This window comes from Agelaius tricolor, unplaced genomic scaffold, assembly GCF_023055355.1.
Source record: "Agelaius tricolor isolate 1412-34295 unplaced genomic scaffold, bAgeTri1.0.p SCAF_16, whole genome shotgun sequence".
NCBI lineage: Eukaryota > Metazoa > Chordata > Aves > Passeriformes > Icteridae > Agelaius > Agelaius tricolor.
In genome coordinates, this window is record NW_027269276.1 from 8,607,085 (window position 1) to 8,625,577 (window position 18,493).

General features: G+C 44.2%; 1 protein-coding gene across 3 annotated transcripts in view; it reads left to right on the forward strand.

Moving 5' to 3' along the window:
- The window catches only part of CEMIP (cell migration inducing hyaluronidase 1), a 101,631-nt gene that overhangs the window by 65,040 nt on the left and 18,098 nt on the right, over positions 1-18,493 (forward strand). For all 3 annotated transcript variants that reach the window (XM_071441379.1, XM_071441380.1, XM_071441378.1), the window contains 7 exons: positions 82-273; positions 7,976-8,151; positions 8,717-8,926; positions 14,076-14,275; positions 16,324-16,399; positions 17,197-17,325; positions 17,984-18,069. In XM_071441379.1, the coding sequence (XP_071297480.1) occupies positions 82-273; positions 7,976-8,151; positions 8,717-8,926; positions 14,076-14,275; positions 16,324-16,399; positions 17,197-17,325; positions 17,984-18,069 (1,069 nt within the window). The remainder of the gene's footprint in view (positions 1-81; positions 274-7,975; positions 8,152-8,716; positions 8,927-14,075; positions 14,276-16,323; positions 16,400-17,196; positions 17,326-17,983; positions 18,070-18,493) is intronic.

The following is an 18,493-nucleotide window of genomic DNA, read 5'->3' on the forward strand; positions in this document are numbered from 1 at the left end:
GGGTGGGGGGAAAAAAGGAAAGAGCAAGCTTTTTTTGATGAGATTGACTGAATTTACCCCCCTTGCATTTTGGGTTTTCAGTGAAACCGAAGCTGACGGTGACTGTTGACACCAACGTGAACAGCACAGTCCTGAACCTGGCGGATGATGTGAGCTCCTGGAGACCTGGGGACAGGCTGGTGGTGGCCAGCACTGACTACTCCATGTACCAGGCAGAGGAGTTCCAGGTGCTGCCCTGCAGAACCTGCAAGCCCACCCAGGTCAAGGTAGCAGGTGAGCTGCTTCATCTTCTCACTCTGGCATTGCAGTTCACAAATTCTGTCCCTTGCACTCAGGTGACTCCAAGAAGAACTGAAAAATGTTGAAAGACACCTGAATTTGATGGCTGGTTGTTAGATGCTTTTGGGATACATAACTTTCATGCTTGAAAACAATCTAATTTGATTTTGGTTTCTTTCTGCCTTCTCTCTTCATAGCTGACTGCATTTTTGTCCCCAAGCATGCTATTGAGTGGGTGAATTCACTTAAGAGGAACAGATATAGGTTATGTATTTGAGATTTGCAATAACTGCATTGGAAGCACCACTTCCTAGAAAGCAGATGAGCACAGCTGATGGGAAGAGGGAGCTAGGGCAGGAGCAGACTGTGAGACACTGTGAGGCTATGAAGTAATTTCCAGCTGGCTGCTTTCCTAAGTTCTATTTAACAAGAACTGTAATCTTACATTTTAGAAATACTGTTTTGTACTACTGAAGGTACTATTTCCAATTTACTGTGTCTCCAGAGAGTATTGCTTGGAGGTGATGTATTAACCAAACATTTCTGGCAGGCAGTGAGTTTTCCTGAGCCTCTGCACTGGGGAGATGGAGTGCAGGGTGCTGCCAGAGCCTGCCTGAGAAGGAGGAGGGGGAGCCTTTGTAGAGCCCCAGCATTTTCCTCTTGTAGGTGACCAGCTCAAATGCAAAACAAATTGCTTTTGATTAATGGATTTTGTAGTCCAATGATTGTAGAATGGCCTCTGGACACAGAATCCAATTAAGAAGCATAACTATGATGAAGCACAGACTATTACCAGCATAAGCATAAAACTGAAATCCAGAGTGGGAGATCTAATCTTCACTTCAGTCTGTGAAGTTGTCTTTCCCTTCTAGAACCTTGTTTTGGCATACTGATAAGCAGAGCATGGAAATAGCACATGAACTGCCCCTTATCTGAATAGATGAGGATTATTTTGCTTCTGTAATTTACAAAAGCAAACATTATTTTACAGTGTACAAGTCTGTAGTAGACGAGGCTGTCTTTCAGAGGCAGCATCTGCCTGGTGGTAAATCATGCCTGTGACTTTATCTTTGCTTGCATGCTGGCTGTTGCTCCAGGCAGAGATCTTGTCTGCATTTACAGTAAGACCTTTCTGAGAAGCCATGAGGGCGCTTGGAACATCCAATGCACCAGGGAGTTGACTTGGTTCTCTGAAATGAACCACTTCAGCATTATCTCTGATGCAACTTCTTCTGGAAGGTACCAGCACACTTCCTTTGGCAGCTGCCTCCCCACAGAGCTCTGGCCATCCATTGTTGGAGATGTGCATTAGGCCAAGAAAAATGTTATTCACAGTCTGAATGTATCATAGTCTTATGACTTCAAATGTCTAGTGCTTTCAAAGAAGATGCATTTCCAAGCTGAATATTTTTCTTGAGCAACTTTTGAGCTGTTGGGCTCAGACTGGTATGATACAAGTCACATCATGAAGATGGTCTTGGAAGATTGCCAGTTAAAATAAGGATGGTGTAGGAGTCCTGGGCTTCCCATAATCTGATGGATCTGTGGAATTCATGTAGTTGCATTCATCTTCTGCAACAGTGACAGCTAGGTTAGTTTAAGGAAACAAATAATGGGTTAAAAACAACAAAAAAGTTCATGTGAATTTCAAGTAAAGAAGCAGTGGAAACACTTGTTAAAGCAATTGTGCTCTTGGTCTCCAATTTCTCTTTAGGAGAATTAGGACATTCCTTTTATTACCACAAATGACATGAATACCAGGGCCAAAGTCTCTCCTCTCTTATATCCAAGCAACTCTATTGACGTCAATGGGATTTCACTGATTTATAAATCAAGGAAAAATTTAGTCCAATTATAAAAATCACTTCCAACTTTCTTGTAACAAAAACACGTTCACACTAGAAAACAAAATAATCTGCCTGAATCTAGGCTCAGTCTAGATGAAATAAAAGCTGGCAAGGCTGAGATGTCCCCTGCCTTTAGGGGCCAGGAGGTCCCTGAGCTGCTCTGTGCCTGGCCATGGTGCCACTTCATCCACTGCCTGTGCCATGACAGGTAATTAGCCAGAAAAAGGATCACTGATGGCCCCTGGTCTTAGCACAGGTGTAATTGGGTGTAGAATAACATTAATCATAAATGTCTTCCTGCCTTTTGCTGTGGAGGTAGGCAAGATTGCTTTGCTCCTTCTGAGAAAAGCCTTCCACACATACCTTTATACACAAGATCTCAGAGGGGTGTCATTTGTAATAAGTGAAAAGGCTTAATTTTCCTAAGAGGTTTAGTTTAGCAGCTAAGAACTCCAAAAGTTTGCCCTTTGAAAGACAAATGATAAAACCATTCCTACCCATGATGATTTATTTCCCTTTTAATCTTTATTTTTCTCCTTTCTATTTATTTTTAAAATGAAATGTAAATGTCAGATCTGAACTACTTAAGAGCCTCTTTGTTATAAAAAAAGGCAGAAAACCTCTGCTTTGTGGACAGCCAGTTTGGTGTGGCAGCCACTTGGCATACCAAGGTTTAATATCATTTATGCTCTCATAATTTAATGGTACTTTAATAGTCTTGGTTTAGCATATTGTGCCAAAAAAGTCAAACTCATTAGTTAGCTCATGTCCTATTTATATTTGATACTTCCTGCTGAAACTCATACTTTCTTTACTGGCTAGAACTGGATTGATTAGAGCTTTTCAAAAGATCTTAAGGGAGTTAATACTCAGTTGCCATCAGTTTCTAGGAGGATTTATTTATTTAACTATGGACATCTGCAAGTCTCGGTGTAGAAAGTGAGGGAGGGCACACACGCTCTGATCTTTTGCACTTTTTACTGGAGTAACTGCCCTAATGTACAGACTGTGTCTCCCATGGGTAAGTGTGGTTTGCATGAGGACCCAGATCTGCAGGTCCTGCTCCCAGATGGTCACTCCCTTAAATGGAGCTTTTCCCTCCACTTGCTCTCTTTGTTTAACTCTTTTTTTTCGCTCTTAATTTTTTGTGCCTAGATTATTTTCACTGTGGGAACAGATTAAAAGTGTTTGATCTTCCAACTTCACAAGGTCTGGGGAGGGACAGCAGTGCAGGGCAAAGGGAGGGAGGAGGGAGGGAGGAAGGAAGGAAGGGTTGTGTTGTTATGATAGAACTGGATAGTAGGAAAGATCAAGTATTTTGTCTAGTTTCTCTGGGAAACAAGTCTTATCTTCATCTTGGTTGCTCTGTATGAAGTTTCTCCTAATGCTGATAAGTTTCACCATGGAACAGAAATGATGAAGTGCTCTTTTGTGCTCCTATATGCTCTTGATAAAGGATGAAAAAACTATTCGTGCCTGGCATAATTACTCCAATTATCCCACATACTGGGGAACCTATGAATTCAAGCACACATCTCTTAAATCCTGCTTATTGGGTTGCAAATATTAGAGAGATAAGGAGTTTACTGTGATCTTGTTCATGCAGAGAACTTTGAATTAAAAGTATAAATACGTAGTTGTCTCACAAATTCACAGCCTGTGTCAGCATTCATCTGGTGCTGAAAGGATGGGAGAATTTACTCCACTATCAAAATTCAGATATTTTTAGAGATTTAGTGTGTTCTGTTTAGAAGTTGGCATCATTTTGGCTGGAACTTGACAAAAGCTCTTTTCTTAAGGCACCCCTGGTGTTTGAGGGCAGGGCAGGGAATTTTGTGAAATTGTCACTTCCAACAGTCTTTCAGAGCTCTTTCTACCTTGGGGCACTGCCTGGGAGCTGAGCTGACAGAATCTAATTCAGTTTGACATAGATGTTCATAAGGGTAGAGTTTGTGCCTGATTGCTGCTATGTCTATTTGCTGAAAACTCAATTTTCCATGTAAAAGTTATGAATGGGAGGAATATTTATTGATTAGGACATCAGGTTGTGCTGTGTGACTCAAGGAACCAGCCAGCTGACCCAAACCATGCTGAGTTACAGGCCTGTGGCTTAGGGATGCAACAGCAAACCCCAGCAAGATAATTCAGAATGATGAGGATTTGAAAGATGCCAGTGTGAGCATTTGTTTGTTATTAAATATAAGCCATAGGGGCATTACCACCAGTGATGACAAGTGCTTGGCAAAAATGATAAATCTGTCAGATCTGGGCTGGCATCTGCAATGAGTTGAACTGACATTAAAGATGCCTTGAAGGATTCAGTGTCACTGGATTGTGGGTTGAACAGACAAATTGTGTTTAGCATTTCCCTTAAAAACTTGATTAGGAAACCTCAAAAGACTATGAGGTACTGGGTCTTATCCCTAGAGAGCTCAAAGGAGTAGAAAAGACACTTTAGAGAAAAAAAAAATACTCCAGGAGAATCTCAGCTTTACTTTATCTTCACCAAATCCAGACCTTCAAGTGCTGGTTTCACTTCTCAAAGGGAGATTTAGCAGTTTGGGCCATTTAGAGCCAAGGGATTTAGGAATGCATGAGTGTACCTGGGAGGGTTTTCTGAGAGATCTAACTCACCAGATTTGAGCACTCTTCCACATTTGCAGCAGTTGAAATAGTTTCAAAATCCCACCCTTCCCAGGTTTGATAAGGCCCAGGACCCAGGTTTTATGGCTGGCTTCACATGTGGCAGGTTTTCCTTTGTACCATTTGCTTTGAATTGCTTTGTTGACATAAGCATGCCCTTGCTGAATGGATCATCTATGTTTATTTTAATGTGTATTTCCTTTTAATAATTACCTTATCCTTACCAACAACTGACTTCAATAGTCACTGCATTGAGTAATAAGCACAGGAATGTGCTCATATTTTGCTGAGTCAAGACTTCCACCAGGCAAGCCCACATATTAAGGAAGTTTTCCCTGTAAATTTAGGTTGTGCTAACTGAGGCACTGCTATGACACATGCAGCAGCACAGCCAGGGAGCTTTTCCTGTGGGTCTGTGGTGGGGAGATGTGATCTGTGTCACTGCAAGGCTGTGTTTGGTTTAGATTACAGCATGGCACAAGGCTGGCAGGGCAGTCTCTGGCCATGAGGGATGCAGCAAACCCTCACCCAAAGCAGGAGAAGGTGAATCAGTGGCCTCAGGGCCTGTTGGTGGTTGGGAAATCACAGCACTGCCTTTGATGCTGAAGCAGCAACACATCCCTCCCACTTTCAAAGCACAGGGTTGCTTTTTTAGCATCAAACCACTTCAGTGCCCGTTTCCAAACCCCTGGCTGGGGTTTGCCCTTGGTCAGTGCTCAGGGTCTCAGATATCCTGGCTGGTCTTTGGGAAGGCTCCATGTGCCAGCTGGGAGCAGCAGCCAAACTTCAGACTTGTAGCTCTGCAGAGTGAGATGGTGTGAACTCCCTGAACTCACCACAGAGCAGACTCTTCTGTGGGTTTTCTCCCTGCCCACCACCAAACATGCCCCTGGCAGTGCCACATGTCTGTAAATGCCCCTCACAGTGCTCCAGGTCCCATGGGAAGTGCCCCATGTTGTAGTGCAGGTTCCCAGCAGTCATTTACAGCACACAAGGGCTCCCATGCCAGTCTGTCTCCCAAAAGCTCCTTTCAGCCCTGTTGCTGCAGGGAGCTTGAATTTCTGTCTGCCTTGAGAAGTGGTTTGTTTTTCAAAACTCTATTAAAGGAGCTATTATTCAAAATCCGCTTTTACTTTGGAAGGGGATTGCTTTCCGTCTCTCCTTTTATCTCCAAACATGTCAAATCAGCAAAAGCATAGAGTGAAAAACATGCACCCAAGAAGTTATATTTAGAAACTGGTTAGTCTGTATTTAACATTCCTGTCAGTGCTTACCCTGTTTTGCATGTCTGGACTGGTGTTAAATTAAATTAAATACATGCAAGCATGACATTTATTATTCTAGAGCTCAGCACGGGAATAACAAAGCTGCCTATCTAATTTCACTGCCACAAATCCTGGAGATGTGGCTTCAAATAGCATGTTCTTATGATTATCTAAAATCCTTCCTGCATTTCAGTAAATCAAGGAGAGGTCAGCTCTGGGGAAAACTGAAAAATAACAGCTGAAAAAGGGTTCCATAAGGAGAAGCTGTGCTCCTTTGCAGACTCACTCAAGGCTCCAGCATGGGATATCCTCATGTGGAGGGTACTCACTGCAGTGGCTTTTTTCATGTATATGGATAAAGGAAGCAAAGCTGCTGTTTTTTGGGTGGGTTGAGTCTGGTTTTGGCCACACACTTGATGAGGCTCACTGGCTGCAGGGCAACACGGGCATGGGGAAGTCCAGGACTTTCTAGGGAGACAATTGAAAAAGTAGGTGAGGTGCAAATCCAGGGTCCCTTAACTTCTGAGATGAGCATGGAGCTCTTTGGCCACCACCACTCCCCTAGTTAAGAGAGAGTGTTTTTCACAAGATCAGATGGTTTTGGAGGCAGAGGTGCACGGGCAGAAGGCAGATGTTGTGGTGTGAACCCTGTTCTACAAGGCAGCAGTGGAAGAGCAGGGTGGAGCACTCACCCTTCCCAAACCCCAGTATTGCCATCAAACTGCTTCCAGCTTCAGGAGAGGAGGGAGTGAATGGTGTTTGCTTATCTTTTTTACATTCATAGCATCATGTTTTGGTTAAAAATAATATTGGTTCAGTGTTCAAAATCCTCCTCTTGACTTGGCACTTCTGCTGAAGCATAAAGTGCTGTGCAGGGATAGCCAGGCTTCAGGCTTGCCATTTGTTTCTAATTAAGGATTTGAACGATTCAATGGAAATTAAATACATGCAAGTGTTGCATTCCTCAAAGTTCAGTGTTTACTTAAAGAGTTTATTACTTATTTTTACTGGAATAATACAGAATGGAGTCAGTAAGGTGAACCTTTTCCCAGCTGACTTTTCTCTGCAAAAGCCTGCGGAAGGAAGGAGGTAGTAGGAATATGTTTGAATGAAATTACAACAAAGAGATACTTTGCTTTCTAGACATCCCCACTGCCTGGACTTCCCCCCTTTCTGGTCAGGCCAGGGAAAGTTTTTCTGTGCTTTTAACCCCTCCATGGAGGAGGGTGTGTGTGGAAGATGTTATGAGCAACTTGGCTTGGCAAAGAGAGGTGTGGCTTGGGGTAGGTGGAAGATCCCACTCACTCTGACTGCACTAGGGCAGGAGGAAGCCTTGGGAGCAAGCTGGAGATGTGAGGGTAGATCTAAAATGGAGAGAGGGAGACCAGGGAGTCAGAGGTATTACAGCCCACAGACTTGGTGAGCGGCTGTGATTGTCACAATTCCTACAGGGCTTTCTACCTGCTCTGCTCCTGGCTTGCATCACCAGCCATGGTGTTAGCAGGATCTGGCTGATGCCTGCCCAAGAGCAGTGCTGTGGGGTCTGAGCAGCTCCCTGTGTCTCACTATGGGAAATGCTGTGCTAACCTTGGTGATTTAGACTTTCCAGCAGCTGCATCATCAGGGCTTTTTTGCATTGGATGTTCATACACAGCTGCTTGTAATCCTTTTCAATGTAGGAAATGTGTTTTGTCTAACAGACTGTTGGTTTAACCCCCTGGATAAATGAAGCAACCTAAGACCAAAGTTCCCACTTCCTCTATTGCAAGCATCCCACCAGGACCTTGGGTGTCACCTGTGCTCCAGCCTTCCCTCCTTTGAGGTGTCAGCCAACACTTTGTGCTGACTCGGCTGCTCCTTTCATTAGCCCCACCACAGGAAGCCCAGGGGAAGCCAGCAGCACTGGCAGAGTAACCCTGAGAGTGGATCTGGTTCCTCTAGGGAAGGCCACGTACCTGCACATGGGCGAGGTGGTGGACGGCGTGGACATGCGGGCGGAGGTGGGGCTGCTGAGCCGCAACGTGCTGCTGATGGGGGAGATGGAGCAGCAGTGCTACGAGTACAGCAGCAAGCTCTGCTCCTTCTTTGATTTCGACACCTTCGGGGGACACATCAAGGTGAGGCTGGAGCCCTTGGCTTTGTCCTTTCCTCCTTGCAGCCACGCCTTCACATAGCAAGGAAGCCAAGATGCACGAAGGGAAAAATTCCTCATCAGCCGTTGAGCAAACAAGCTCTCCCCACAGTACAGCAGATCCACCCTGTGGCTGCTGCCTGTCCTTTGGCTTAGAAGTGCATGTCATGCCCCTGCAGACATTGAGGCTGGTGATCAATACACCTGAGATGAATTCTCCACATCCCAATCCCAGTTTTCCCTAGATTTTGGTGGCGCTTAGCCCAGGAAATTCGTTTGAACCCAGATGGCTGAAACCCATGGAAAATTATAAATATAAATTGCTTTCCTTCTACAGTTAAATGTGTCTATGGCAGCAGTGGGGAAATCAAAGAGCAGCTCTGGTCTCCTTAGCCACCATGCCACTCTCTCCCTCACCCTGCAGCCCCACACTCCCCTCCACACAGTAAATCCTTCAGCAGATACAATGCAGACCTTCCTATGCCTGTGTTCCCTCTCCTTGCCCTCAACAGATTTTTGTGTTTCTTGATTGCTGTTCTTTTGTTCTCCAGATTGGTCTTGATTTTAAGGCTACGCACATTGAAGGTCTGGAACTGAAATACATGGGCCAGCAGACAATGGGGCATTACCCAATTCATTTCCATATGGCTGGAGATGTGGATGAGAAAGGAGGCTACAACCCTCCAACCTATGTGAAGGACACCTCCATCCACAACACCTTCTCCCGCTGCGTCACAATCCATGGATCCAATGGTTTACTGGTAAGAAGTTCCAGTGTCTGCCTTTAGATGAAGACAGCAGGGAAAAAACTTCCTCATAGTATGAGTGCACCTTAATTTTTGCAGAATGATGTGTTTTATTGTTAAAACCAAAGCCTGACTCCTCCCACCCTGGATACACAAGGAGTATCTCAACCTGCCAGTGTGGCACTGGGGGCTGTGTGTGACTCACAGTGGGCAGAGCATTTGTCTGGGTACTGCAGTGCCTGCAGACCAGCCCATCCCTAATGAGTGGTTGGATCTTTCTGCAGACACAGAGTTTGCTATTTAAAGAGGATAATCAGAAGCTTTAAGTGTGCCTCATCTTTCCTGTAATAAAGGTTTGGGCTTGCAACGCCAGTCATAGCATTAAGCACTCACAGAGCTGTGATTTGCTAGAGTTGCACTCCATAACAAGAAATCCTTTAGGATAAATCTCTCGAATGACTGATGGATACCAGACAAGTTACAGCACGCCAGAGATGTCAAGAACATGTTCAGATTCTCCCCAGATCTAGGGGTGCCTTTGTTTTTGGGGTAAGCATGCTGGACCTGCTGTTTGTGAGCAGAAAAAGACTTGGGGGTGATGTGATGGTTAGAGGCTGTCTTGGGCATGGTGATCACAAAATTACAGCAGTTTTCTATTCTTGGAGAAGTAAGGAGGAGGGTCAGCAGAACAACTGCCCTGGATTTCCAGAGGGCAGATTTTGGCCTGTTTGGGAACCTGTTTGACAGAGTCCCTTGAGAGGCAGGTCCTGAAGGGCAGAAGAGTCCAGGGGGACTGGATGGTCTTCAAGAAGCAAATCTTAAAGGAGCAGGATTTCTCTGGGTAAAGGACTCTCACCCATTCAGTGAAATGGCAGTATATTCCAAATGAAAAAAGTATATCTAAGCCCTGAAGAGAAGAAAGAATGTGTACTGTCAAGAGCCCTGCTGCTATATATAACAGAACTTTAAGTGGAAACATAATTGGCAGTTGTAACCTGGATGGTCACTGTGCATTAGGAGTTCATACCTCTGGAAGTGCCAGCGTTGGAAGGGAGAGTCCCAGCATAATTAAAATGCACAGAAGTTGAACAAAGGGCACTTAAATTGCAGTTCCAGAAGTAGACCAGCTTTTATCTGCTATTTATGAATCTGAGGTTTTGGGTTTGACCTCTGTCCTTCTAAGTTTATAACATGATTTTGAAAACCTACCAAATGAGCACAGCTTCTGAAATGAAGAGACATTTTACTGTATAAATTATATAAGTTGTTCAGGGTCATGTGGCATTTGCCCAATCTGAAGCTGCCAGTAGAGGGGTTTAATACACAATGAATGTGCAGAGTTGGTTTGTGCCAAATCAAATATCCAGAGCCTGGCATTTTTCTTCTCAGTCAGATGGATGGGTTCATGCAGAGAATTTGGAAATACTTTTGTCCCTTGTGCTTTCTCTGGGCAACAACTGTGCCGTGGGGGATCTGTGGCATAGGAATCCGTGTGCTCAGGCTTTTCCAGCTGAGGTGGCAAAGTGAAATTTAGACAGGCTGATATAGCTGATGAAAGTGACTTGATTCTCTTGCTGTTATTGAACAACCACAATTCCCTAAATGATCATACTTTGCCTCTGTGACAAGGCACCCAAGAGAAATCTTGTAATTTAGGACATTATTTAGTCAATATAATCCCTCTTGATTTTAGTTTATCAAAATGTGTGAATATGAAGCTCTAGCTTTACTTGTTTCTGTTTTTTTTAACCTCATCATTACTACTGATGGCTGAAAAGAAAGCTCCAGTGAACTAAAGCAATCTAATCAAGGTTGTTCAGTTGCATCACAGAAAATGTGCTCCAAATGTTGCATCACTTAGATGTTGTTCCATGGCTCTGATACACATCTGCAGTTAGCAGCTCCATGCCTTGATTCATCAGGTGATCCCACCACCATCTCCTCATCTGCTTTCTGACTCTAATTTCCTTCCTTTCCTCTTCCTTCTCCCCCAGATGTATTCAAAGACACCCACATGGGTTTCTGATGACTGCAGTAGTTATTGTACACATTTCCCAGCTGCCTGTTGTCTCTTTACTTGGGCAGCACCAGCTGTTTCTACATGCAGGAACAGCACTCATGCAAACAGAGATGAGCTCTGTCTTTCCCCAGGTAACATCCATTCCCTATGAGATCAGGTAGATCCAAAGTGTACTTTGCTGAGGGAAAATTTGCCTTAATGATGTGCACACTGGGAATAGCCATAAACATTCTATCTGGATTAATAAACTTCAGCATAGCACAGACTGAATTATGTCCTTAACATTGAGCTGTTGATTTCAGAGCTGCTTCTTGCATGAGTGTTGTAGAGTACCTGTGAAAATGCTTTAATAAATGGGAGAGGGGCAGCAGTTGTTTTTTACTGTCATTAAAGCAGGCACGTAATTTACATCCAGGCTCTCCTGCTTGCTTTGCTGTCACTTTTCTCATGTCACTTCACAGATACTCACAGATTCTGAAAAGTCTAGGAGAAAAGAGTACCCAGTTATTTCTGATGACAGGTATTTTTCTGTGGGTCTGCACAGTCTGTTAGGAGTAGCTGTCTCAACATTAGCTCCCCTCTTTGATGGGTTATCCTGAACTTGTCTGTAAATTCATATTAGCTGAGAGGCACAGAGGGTCCTTCTGGAAACCAATCTGTAGAAATGAGTTTCCCACCATAATTATTGTTTTAAAATGCAATAGTTACCCAATGTTTTCTGCAATATATTGGCCAAAACCCACCGAGTTACACCACTGCAATCCCAGGGATGGAGCTTTGCTCTGATTCCCATTCTCCATTGGATACCTGTGTGCAAGCTAAAGTAGAAGGAGCCACTGGGGAAGGAAATTAAATGGGGGTCAATAAAATCTGGCAGGACCCAGGAGAGACCTGTACTGCATGGAATTAGAGGTTGTGCTATCTAACAGCTTCAGTGGTGTCTGCTTTTACTAATCCATCTGTACTTCACAGCAATTGTTTTGCCAGGAAGGGCATTATCTGGCTCTAAATTGCTCATGGTTAATGTAAGATTATGGACTATTAGCAAGGTTTTAATCAAATAAAAAATTAAATACATTAGGAGAGTGATTTTGGAACAAACACCTTGTTTGCTATGCAAGCATTTCAGCAGTGGGCTTGTGCATGAAACAAGTCAGAGGTGACTGAGAGATGGCTTATGGAGGAATAATTAATCAAAGAGAAGGTGACAAATGCCTAAGGGACCAGATCCCTGGCTCTAACTCCCTCTTGCTCTGTGGGCTTTCAGGGATGAGCTAGGAGAGCAACAGGCATTTGCTGGCTCTGAGCCTCTCTGCCAATGCAGAGCCCTGTCTCACCCTGCTCCTGCTCTCTCTCACTGCTCTGGGAGATGTCATCCCTGGGATAGCATCCCCTGCTTGGCCCCAGCTCAGTCTGGTCACTGCAGGTTTCCATGTCCCTGTCCTGGTGCAACGTTGTGCCAGCTGGAAAGATAAATGGCTGAAGTGGCAAACATTTCTCTATGGAAACTGCTTCCATCATCTAACTGCCCCAACACTATTGTTTATGTGTCTTTTTGGTATTGCTGTCCTGTGAGAGAAACCTAATAGGATTTGGTGGCAGTTTCTGTGGAATTCTGACATCCCTGTGGTTAAAAGACTTCCTCTACATGTTGGAAACCTTCTTCTGAATGTTGCTCACTCTCTTGAAATGTTCTGTCCTGTAAACCTTTGTCATAACAAGGCTGGGATAGGTCATTCTTCTTTAGTATATATGTTTTACACCTAAATAAAGAAGGCTAAACCTTGCAAAATCTATAATTTATTAGACATGGGAAGTTAGCAGTGAATTTCAGTGAGGTAGCTTAATGGAATGTACCATTTTGCAGGTCATTTTAGCAGTGTTTAATTTAATGTGATGACTTGTGCTCAGAGATTTGAGAATTTACACTGGAGCATGGATGCTACATAATAGAAGTCTGTGTGGTTGTAAGCCAGTAATAGATTTGGCAAGCAAAGTGTTTGTTCTCATGTGAAAACATATTTGTAATCATTTCAACACTAATACTGGGATTTTATTTGAAATTGGTGCTCCTTGCCTCAGGAATGAGGTGTGAAGGTGACAAGGAAGTCTCAAGCCTGTTTACAAAAGCAATTCCAGCAGTTGAATGCCCATGCACTTGGTCTCTCAGTGACACCATGATGAACAGGCCTTCTCCCAGGGTTAATACTGTCCCTTGTCCCCTGACAATTGCTGTTTCATCAGAAGCATTTAGAGGAACACTTCTGTGGCAGGTTAACCTTTGCTGGGGAGGTTTCCTGAGTCCAAGGTGATTGATGAGTGGTGACTGATGGGAGCAGCAAGGAAAGAGCTCAGAAGATCCAGACCTTCCCCTGGTCAGTGGAGACCTGACATTAATTTTCTATATCCCAGATATATCCACTGGCAGCTGATTTGCTGGACACAATTGCTGCGTGTCCAAGGGCTGTTGCTTCCCATCTTCCTTAGGCTTCAAACTCACATTCCTGCTCTCAGATCTTCCAGTGGTGTGAGGGCTGTTGTTCTGTCCAACCAACAGTGTCCTGATGTCACCAGCATCCAAACCAAAACCAGAGCAGCATTGATTAACACCAGCTGACTTGTCTCAGGGTCAAGCAAAGCTTCTGTCAACAACTTGAAGAAAAAGATCACGTTAAACCTAAAACAAGCCAGCCTGTCTGGAAAACAAATTTCTGTCTCTCTGATAGCCTGGAAAAATATTTTTCATCTCAGCTGCATTTTTGAGCTGCATTTTATGTAGCTGCCCATGTAACTCCACATGAAGATGAATGAGCCCAGATGTGATTTGAACGTCTAATTCCTCTCCTCATCCCCCACCCTGTGTTTTTTCCAGCCTCATGCTAAGACAGTCTCTGATTTCTCAGGCAAACAAAGGAATGGAATGAGCATTTCCTAGGTGATGACAAATTCTAATTAAGTGTTGGAGTTATTGCTTTGACTATAAGCTCTGAAGGGCTGAGAGGAATCTTGCTTTTGGTTTTGGTTCTAGATCCTGAGTTCAAAAGAGAACCGAGGCTCCTATGTGCCATCACACTAAAGCTTGTTCTAATTGTGCAGTGGCTGAAGCATAAAACCTTAACACTGGCCTTTGTTTTGTACATGCAGGTGAAGGATGTGGTGGGTTATGATGCCCTGGGCCATTGTTTTTTTACGGAGGATGGACCAGAGGAGCGCAACACGTTTGAGCACTGCCTGGGGCTGCTGGTGAAGCCCAGCACCCTGCTCCCCTCCGACCGCGACAGCAGGATGTGCAAGCTGATCACAGAGGGAGCTTACCCAGGCTACATCCCTAAGCCCAGGCAGGACTGCAGGTGAGTGAGAGCCTTCTCCTCCTTCTCCTTCTCCTTCTCCTTCTCCTTCTCCTTCTCCTTCTCCTTCTCCTTCTCCTTCTCCTTCTCCTTCTCCTTCTCCTTCTCCTTCTCCTTCTCCTTCTCCTCCTCCTCCTCCTCCTCCTCCTCCTCCTCCTCCTCCTCCTCCTCCTCCTCCTCCTCCTCCTCCTCTTCCTCCTTCTCCTTGCAGGACTTAGCCATAACAGACAGCATTCTGTGTATGGGATTATGTAGATGTCTGTAGGGGTCCGGGCTCTTTGTCCCAAATTTGGGGGAGCATTTTCCTTGGGGTCTTCATCGTTGTGCTATTCAGAGGCCTACAGAACTAAGGTGTACTTTTAACTTTTTTCATAAAGTCCATTGAGATGGTTCCCACCTAAAATATTGTAAATCTTTCTTTCAAAGTGTGCAAGCCCTGCCTTGTGCTTTATAGAGTCTTGAACCTGATGGCTCAGCAAAAAGTTGCTGAGTTCAGAGTGGGCCATGTTCTGACATTTGTGCTCATCTCAAATGGCAGCTGATTTTGAAAAGATTTCAGTATCACCCATTTTGTCCTCAGAACAAGCTGAGGTTTTGTTTGGAGATATTTTAAAATTTTTAGTTTGGCAAGGGTGAGAGAGGAAGTCATGCAATGCTCTTTTTCACATCTGTGTTTGTTTATAAAATACACCTAATGTCCCTATTCTTAAAATAAGGTTAATTAGACAATGTGCTCTTTTTCCACTGATAATTTGTTTAATAGTCATAAGGACATATTTTGTGTGTAATTTTGAAGACTGTTGCATGAATGAGTGTTTTCTAATGGAAAGGTGTTATGGTACTTTGATCTGCCCTGTCTTCCTTTATAAAAGAATTCAAGATCTGGTCAGAAAAACAGCTCAGCTTGTTTTGCACTAGGCTTATCCAGCCTGGAAGTGCATGAGTACACCAACACTAATCCCAGTGCAGAGACAGGGGATGAGCACCAGCTGTGGCTCCATCAGCTTGGGAGAGGCAGGCAGGGAGCTGCTGCTAGGAATTCAAACACCAGGATTGTGCCAAATGACACTGTAACCTGCCCAATCCATGTGGCTCTGAAGAACAGATTAGGCTGAAAGACAGGTCACTGTGGAAATACACTGTCCTTGCTCTTGCCTACACAGCAGGAGGTGGTCTATAAATAATCCAAATTTGTTTATTTCTAGGCCAGTCCCACGCCTAAAATAGAAAAATTTTGCTGTTTTCATGATAAAGTCAGACAAACGGAAATGCATCAGCAAAATCAGTTGGCCTAAAGCCCCTGTGAAGTACCTCAGGCAAGAAAAAAATAGACATAAAGGTTCCACAGGTTCATATCCTGCAGAAGGGCAAATCTCACCCGGCAGATTTAGGGGCCAGTCTGCTGGCTGTAAGTGCTGGAGGTTTCCCGTGCCTGTTGGTTAACAAATTCTGCATGTCACAGGATGGACAGTGATGGATGGATTGATCTGTCCTCCTTGATGGGAATCTTTCAGTTGAGAGTCTTTTATGTGCCTTAGACAAATGGAATGCTTTTGTCCCAAAAGAAATATGCAGGAGGGTGGGAGCAAATAAAGTTAATCAATCACAGCAGCTCTTGGAACAGGCAGATAGGGGAGTACACTTGGAAAGCCCTTAGTGGGCAATTCATTGGGTTCCTTGATTAAACGAGTCTCTAATGAACCCAAGGGCTTATGTGGGGGCAAAGTTCTTTTCTGTGACTTGGGCAACAACATATTTGCCTTATCATAAAACATGATTGACATCTGACAGCTTCATAGCAGGCTTGGAATTGCAGTTGAAATTCCTCATTTAATACATGGTGTTTTAAAAGATAGGGCCATGTTCTCTGTCATACCACAGAGGACATGAGGTATGAGAAGAGAAAGAAAAAACACATTCCTCTTGCCCCTGGGCAGGGCCCCTTATCTGGGGAGGTATCAGCCCTGCCTGCACTGGGGGAGTTTATGGGTGACTCTGGTGTGTGCTCAAAGTGTCATTTTCATGTCATTCTTTGTTTTTCTGACCTGCAGTGCTGTATCAACCTTCTGGATAGCCAACCCACACAACAACCTTATAAACTGTGCAGCTGCTGGATCTGAAGTGAGTGCACAAGTTTCTTATTTGGTAACAGCTCAAGCCAGTGACAGCCCTGCAAGGCTGAGGGAGGCTCTCACTGGAATAAAACCTGCTTTTGTGACACAGACATTTTTAAAGCTGCTTGATTGAGACACACATTAATGTGGCTGGTGCCACCAATAAAAAGAATGGTTTTGCTTTTGCTCCAAACTTCTTGTCACTTGCTGTTTCTAGAGCTGGATTTAACAAAATTCCACTGTATGCAGCCTGAATAAATTAAATAAATGTGACTGTGGAGTCTCAGAGAAGCCTTTGGCAATGATATTGTTGATTGTAGTACAGTAATGGTGCTCTGAAATTTCAGTCAGCCCTAATGCTAATTCCACAGACATTTTTGGTCACATCAGGAGCCCTTATTGTCCTGAGAAGACAAAAACAAGAAAACAGAGAGATGTGGTCTTTCCAAAGCTTTCAAATCTTGGGTACCTGTATTAGGACTCCTTGTTAAATTTTTAGGCCACTAAACAAAAATTATTTGATTTTTAAGTTTGGAAAGTCTCACTTATGCTCCAATATCGATGCCAAAACTTAACCTGAGTCACCCTGAAGATCAGAAGGGTGAATATCAATGTTCATGTGCGTTAAACTCTTACATGGGTTACAATGTAAGAGCGTGTTCGTGTGCGTTAAACTCTTCATGTGCGTTAAACTCTTCGTGTGCGTTAAACTCTTCCATAGAGCGTTACACGGGTCAATTTGTCCTGAAATCTCAGGGTGTATGTCTTGTCAGCAAAGTCTCAGATGTCCCTTCTCTCTCTCAGGAAACAGGCTTTTGGTTTGTGCTGCACCACGTGCCCACGGGCCCCTCGGCAGGCATGTACTCCCCCGGCTACTCAGAGCACATGCCCATGGGGAAATTCTCCAACAACCGCGCGCACTCCAACTACCGGGTGAGTCTGCAGCAATGGGAATGCTGCCCTCAGAACAAACCCCATCCCTCCCTCCAGCTCCCTGGGCCTGCAGGCTATTACAGCCTGTGCCTTCTGTTTCCCTTGGAGCTCTGCAGCTCTGCTTGTTTGTGGCTCAGATAAGGCAGCTCGCGGGAGCGCTCTGGGCCAGCCGGCACCTGCTCCGCTTGACGCTTGGGCATCCAGAGCGGCTCTCCCCTCTGCTAAGGCTGCTTCCCTGCCTCTGTGCTCCTGAAATACTGCCTCCAGGAGCATCTGCTGGCAGCCTGTCTAATGATACACCTCAGCTGCCAATGCTGGCAATTACCTGAACAGCTTCTAGAGAGATAAACACGGCCGCTGTGTCTAATCGCTGTCTCTGCTGATTTGCTCCTTAGCGTGCCATGTTGTGTTACTGAGGGCTTTAGACTGAAGCTGAAGGTATAGGTGTGTGAATACATGCAATTATGAGAAAAATGCAGCTTTGGAAATTTGCAGCCATTTTGGGAGGTATATGCAAGTCTGGATAGTCCTGGCAGCCCTCTGTTTCACATGCTATTGACAGAAGCTGTTCCTAGCATCATGTGGCTTAGAACAATTGGAGGTGGAAAGAGCTGTAAAATTTATATACTGTGATAATTGCTTTTCTGTTTTCCTTTAGGCTGGAATGATCATCGATAATGGTGTTAAAACCACCCCAGCCTCTGCCAAGGACAAAAGACCTATCCTGACACTGATTTCTGGGAGGTAAAGTGTTTTGCATAGTTTGATTTGGGAAAGACTTCTTTAAAACACTGACTGAAAGCTATGAAATTGCCCCACAAGGGAAGCTTACAAGAATCATTGCAATGCCTTTGGGGTGGCTCTTTTTGAAGAAAGTTCTTCACTTAGATACACCTTGCCATTTCTGACTTCATCTCTCCATTCTCCTTTATAAGGGACCCTCAACACCCACACCTTTCTGGTTTTTTAGCTCTGAGCTGAGCTGGCTTGGATATTACATCTGCTGTAGGGTGTTTCCACTGATTTTTGAGTTCCATTGATTTTTGAATTTTTTAGATAAGGAAGAAAATTCACTGCCTGGTCAACAGTCCCTCTGGGCAGAAGTTGCTGCAAGAGTTTCTTAGGAATAAGAAACATCAGTATTTCTTGGGAATGCTATTAATTTTGT